Source organism: Gymnogyps californianus, chromosome 3 (assembly GCF_018139145.2).
Source record: "Gymnogyps californianus isolate 813 chromosome 3, ASM1813914v2, whole genome shotgun sequence".
Taxonomy (NCBI): domain Eukaryota; kingdom Metazoa; phylum Chordata; class Aves; order Accipitriformes; family Cathartidae; genus Gymnogyps; species Gymnogyps californianus.
This window is the reverse complement of record NC_059473.1, coordinates 117,341,364-117,345,350: the sequence shown is the minus strand read 5'-3', so window position 1 is coordinate 117,345,350 and position 3,987 is coordinate 117,341,364. Positions and strand designations below refer to the sequence as shown.

At 41.9% G+C, this 3,987-nt stretch overlaps 1 protein-coding gene across 1 annotated transcript; it reads left to right on the top strand.

Moving 5' to 3' along the window:
• Positions 1 to 1,762: 1,762 nt before the first annotated feature.
• Positions 1,763 to 3,731, top strand: LOC127014039 (ras-like GTP-binding protein RHO). The gene is made up of 3 exons (XM_050893063.1): positions 1,763 to 1,836; positions 2,463 to 3,100; positions 3,669 to 3,731. Exon 2 carries the CDS (start codon positions 2,465 to 2,467, stop codon positions 3,056 to 3,058), a length of 594 nt encoding a protein of 197 aa, XP_050749020.1. The 5' UTR covers positions 1,763 to 1,836; positions 2,463 to 2,464; the 3' UTR covers positions 3,059 to 3,100; positions 3,669 to 3,731.
• The last annotated feature ends 256 nt before the right edge of the window (positions 3,732 to 3,987 follow it).

The following is a 3,987-nucleotide window of genomic DNA, read 5'->3' as shown; positions in this document are numbered from 1 at the left end:
TTTGATTTAATCCAATTGGCATTTTTTGTTGCTGAGAAGACAATTCCACTCAATTACTGGAGATTGTTTCCAGATTATATTCCCCCCCTGCTCTTTTTGCTGAACAGATTTTCTAAAGGGCATGTCTGTAATTCAGATAATTTGTGTTCAAGCATAAATCTGTACCAAAAGCGTGAAAGCTCAGTGGGGAAGGTAATCTTTCTCCTTTTTGTCAATAAGTAGGCAAGTAAGTACATTGCCTGCTGTGGCATAACGTGCTGAGGGAGCCGTATGTGCCAGTAATGGCATACTGAGTCCTGCACACTGACTTGTACTGTAACACTAGCAACAAGCATCCTGCAGTCCTCATGCAGGCAAAGCTTCTCAGTGAAGTAAGGAAAGCAAGAACTAGCTAAATATAAGCAGTTTACAGGCTAGTGCGAAAAAGCTCTGAGTAGATGTGGGAGGACAGGCAGAAGTGGTAAGTATCTGTCTCTCTAAGCTGCTAAGAGTTTCTGGCATATATAGGAACCAGACCACTTGTTGCATGGCGCAGCGGGTCCATTGCTTTCCAGTGTCCCTGAAGAGAACCAGAATTTAACTCTCAGATCCCCTTGTGATCAGCGCTCTCAGCAGAGAAGCCAGACTGATCTATCTAGAAACTGGAATGCCAAAGCACAAAACAGGAAAGTGAAAAAGACCTCTGTATTTTCATACAGAGCTTTAGGCACGTGAAAGCACATCATCCCAAACAAGAAATGCCTTCATGATCCTAAAGAGCTCTATGGACCCACTGGCATTGCTCTTCCAGGGAGTAAGTGGGGCATGTCAGAAGCTGATGACTTTAATTTTCTCAAGTTCCTATGGCAAGACTATCAGATTCATACTTGAATAGGACTCAGGAAATATGGTCTGGCAAAGTAAAATTAGACCACCACAGAAAACTAAAGTGGCCTCAGGTCTCCAGCTGACTTCAAATTAAACAAAAACAAGTTCTTCATCCTTAGGCTAAAATTTTTAGACCTAAAAACACTCATCTCAGTTGAAGAACTTGAAATAACTTGTCCAATGCCAACAAGATAGCAGGGAATTCAGTCTTCATCTCTGGAGTTCAAGACAGTATCCTTAACACTGAACAGTTCTTTCTTTTTAGATTCTCCAGTTGATGGACTTCATTTCACTACTTTGAGGATGATCAAACACTGGAAAAGGCTGCCCAGAGAGGCTGTGGAGTCTCCATCCTTGGAGATATTCAAAACCTAACTGGACACAGTCCTGAGCAGCCTGCTGTAGTTGATCCTGCTCTGAGCAGGGCAGGGTGAACTAGATGATCCCTTCCCACCTCATCTGTTCTTTGATTCTGCAATTCATTTCTCTACGATGCCTCAGCAGATCTGGAAAGGGGTATCTTGAGGGTCTGTCTGGCAGGTCTACTGCTGTTTTACACTTTAGTACTGTCAGCCTCACACACACAAGTAGTTTGGCACACTCAATACTGAAATGCAGACTCAGGATGAGTCATTTGCAATAGGAACAAGGAAATTTCTAAAGTAAACATGCTGTGAGTTATTAATGAATTGTGTAACTTCCACTTTGTTGCCAGTAAAGTAAGCTGCTTTAAAAAACAATGATGTCATCAGGTTCTCTTTGTAGATTGGTTGGCTATATTAAGAAACATCAACCTGTTCCTTTAAATACTGTTGTCATCGTGACAGTCTTTGAAGAGTGGTGGTTAAGTTCTCTCTGCAGGGGAACCAGTGACCTAAGGAAGCTGAGGAGGCAACAATATTAGAAGAAACCAATCTAATACTGAACATCAAGAAAGAGAAGAAGGTTGATGCTGGCAATTTCTATCCTGTAAGTCTAACAAACTTCTATCTCATATAAATTAACTGTGAATATATGAAGACGGAGAACACTTTCTTAACTCCCACATGAGAACAGATCTATGAGCAAAAGCAGCATGGACTTACACAGGATAGCTATCACCATTGGTAGAATTCCACTAGCAGACCATGGCAGGAAAAATGTAGTCAATAAAACCTATTTGGATAGTTGTTCAGTACAGTGTTTTATACTCCATCTCACTCACAAAATTAAGTCATTCAATCTAGAAAATGAAATCTGTTATGAACTGAACGCTAACCATAAACAATGTCTGAGATGATAAAACAGAAATATAGGGCACTGCAGGAGTCTTGGTTACATCCAGACTTGGTTTATGCCTTCATTTTTTGATCTATAATAATAGTCAAGAGCAAGGTACTCACAATTTCAGAAGATTCTGATACCAGAGAAATTAAAAGGGGGAAAAAATAGGGAACAAAGGTAAGACAGGACTATGGAGAGAAAAAAGGAGATAAGGGGAAGAATTCCAAACTAATGGGATTTCTCCCCTCTCCTCCTTCTGCCCTGCACAAAAGCTAAAAAAAAAAAGCCCAGCATGGGAATAATCCATTTTGTACTTCATCTTGGTTTTCAAGGAATGGCTGCTCTTAGGAGAAAGCTAACTGTAGTTGGAGATGACTGCTGTGGTAAGACATGCCTCCTCTTCGCTCTGTGTCACGAACAGCTTCCCAAGTCCTACGAGCCAACTCTGCTTGACACTTACACCACTGACACAGAGGTAGATGGGAAAGAGATGAAACTAATTCTCTTCGATGTGGCAGGGAAGAATGAAGTCAGTTACCGAAATCTCCGCTCAGTGTTCTACAAGGACACCGACGTTATTTTAATGTGCTTCTCCGTGGACAGGCCTAACTCACAGCAAAACATCCTTGATTTTTGGGTTCCAGAAATCGAAGTGTTCTGCCCCACAGTACCTATTATTCTGGTGGCTACCAAGATAGAACTAAGGGATGATGAAGGTATTAAGAAGAAACCAACTACTCCAGGCAACAAGCCAATTAACACTACAGAAGGAAAAGCTTTAGCTGCCAGCATTGGGGCATATGCTTACCTGGAGTGTTCTGCCAAGACAAAAGAAGGTGTTGATACAGCCCTGGAGATTATTAGCCAATGTGCATTAAATCAGAAAAGGAGGAGAAAGAGGCACTACAGGCACTGCCAAATTTTGTAAGAGGAGTGAATATTATTTTGTTGGATTTCATCATGTGGAAAGGTAAGTAGATTACTTTGTTGCTGTTGTGTGGGTGCTTGTCCTGGTTTCGGCTACGATTGAGTTCATTTTCTTCCTAGTAGCTGATATAGTGCAGTGTTTTGGATTTAGTAGGAGAATAATGCTGATAACACACTGATGTTTTCAATTGTTGCTAAGTAGTGTTTATACTAAGTCAAGGATTTTTCAGCTTCTCATGCCCAGCCAGCGAGAAGGCTGGAGGGGCACAAGAAGCTGGGAGGGGACACAGCCAGGACAGCTGGCCCAAACTGGCCAAAGGAATATTCCATACCATATGACGTCATGCCCAGTATATAAACTGGGGGCAGTTGGCCGAGGGGGGCGGATCACTGCTCGGGAACTAACTGGGCATCAGTCAGCGAGTGGTGAGCAATTACATTGTGCATCACTTGTTTTGTATATTCTAATTCTTTTAGTATTGTTATTGTCATTTTATTATTATCATTATTATTATTTTTCTTCCTTTCTGTCCTATTAAACTGTCTTTATCTCAACCCACAAGGTTTTTGGTTTTTTTTTTTTCCCATTTCTCTCCCCCATCCCACTGCAGGTCAACCAGGCAAGTGGACCACCATGGAAAGAGGTATCCAGTACCTGAGGGAATTAGCCATGCTCAAGATGATTTATTATGACCCAGAGAATGTACAATTACCCAGAGATCCAGACGAAGTCCAATGCACATAACCCATGTGGCGGAAGTTTGTACGGAGCACACCATCGTCGTATGCCAACTCATTGGCAGTACTAACCTGGAAAGACGAAGAGGCACCGATGGTGGATGAAATGGCTCGCCAACTCCAGCAATATGAAGAAAATCTCTCTTCCTCCCTCTGAGCCTGCATCTCAGCTGTGGAAAAACTGTCCAAAAA

Excerpts from the sequence above, each read along its gene's own strand:
- LOC127014039 (XM_050893063.1), top strand. The coding sequence starts at position 2,465 with ATGGCTGCTCTTAGGAGAAAGCTAACTGTAGTTGGAGATGACTGCTGT.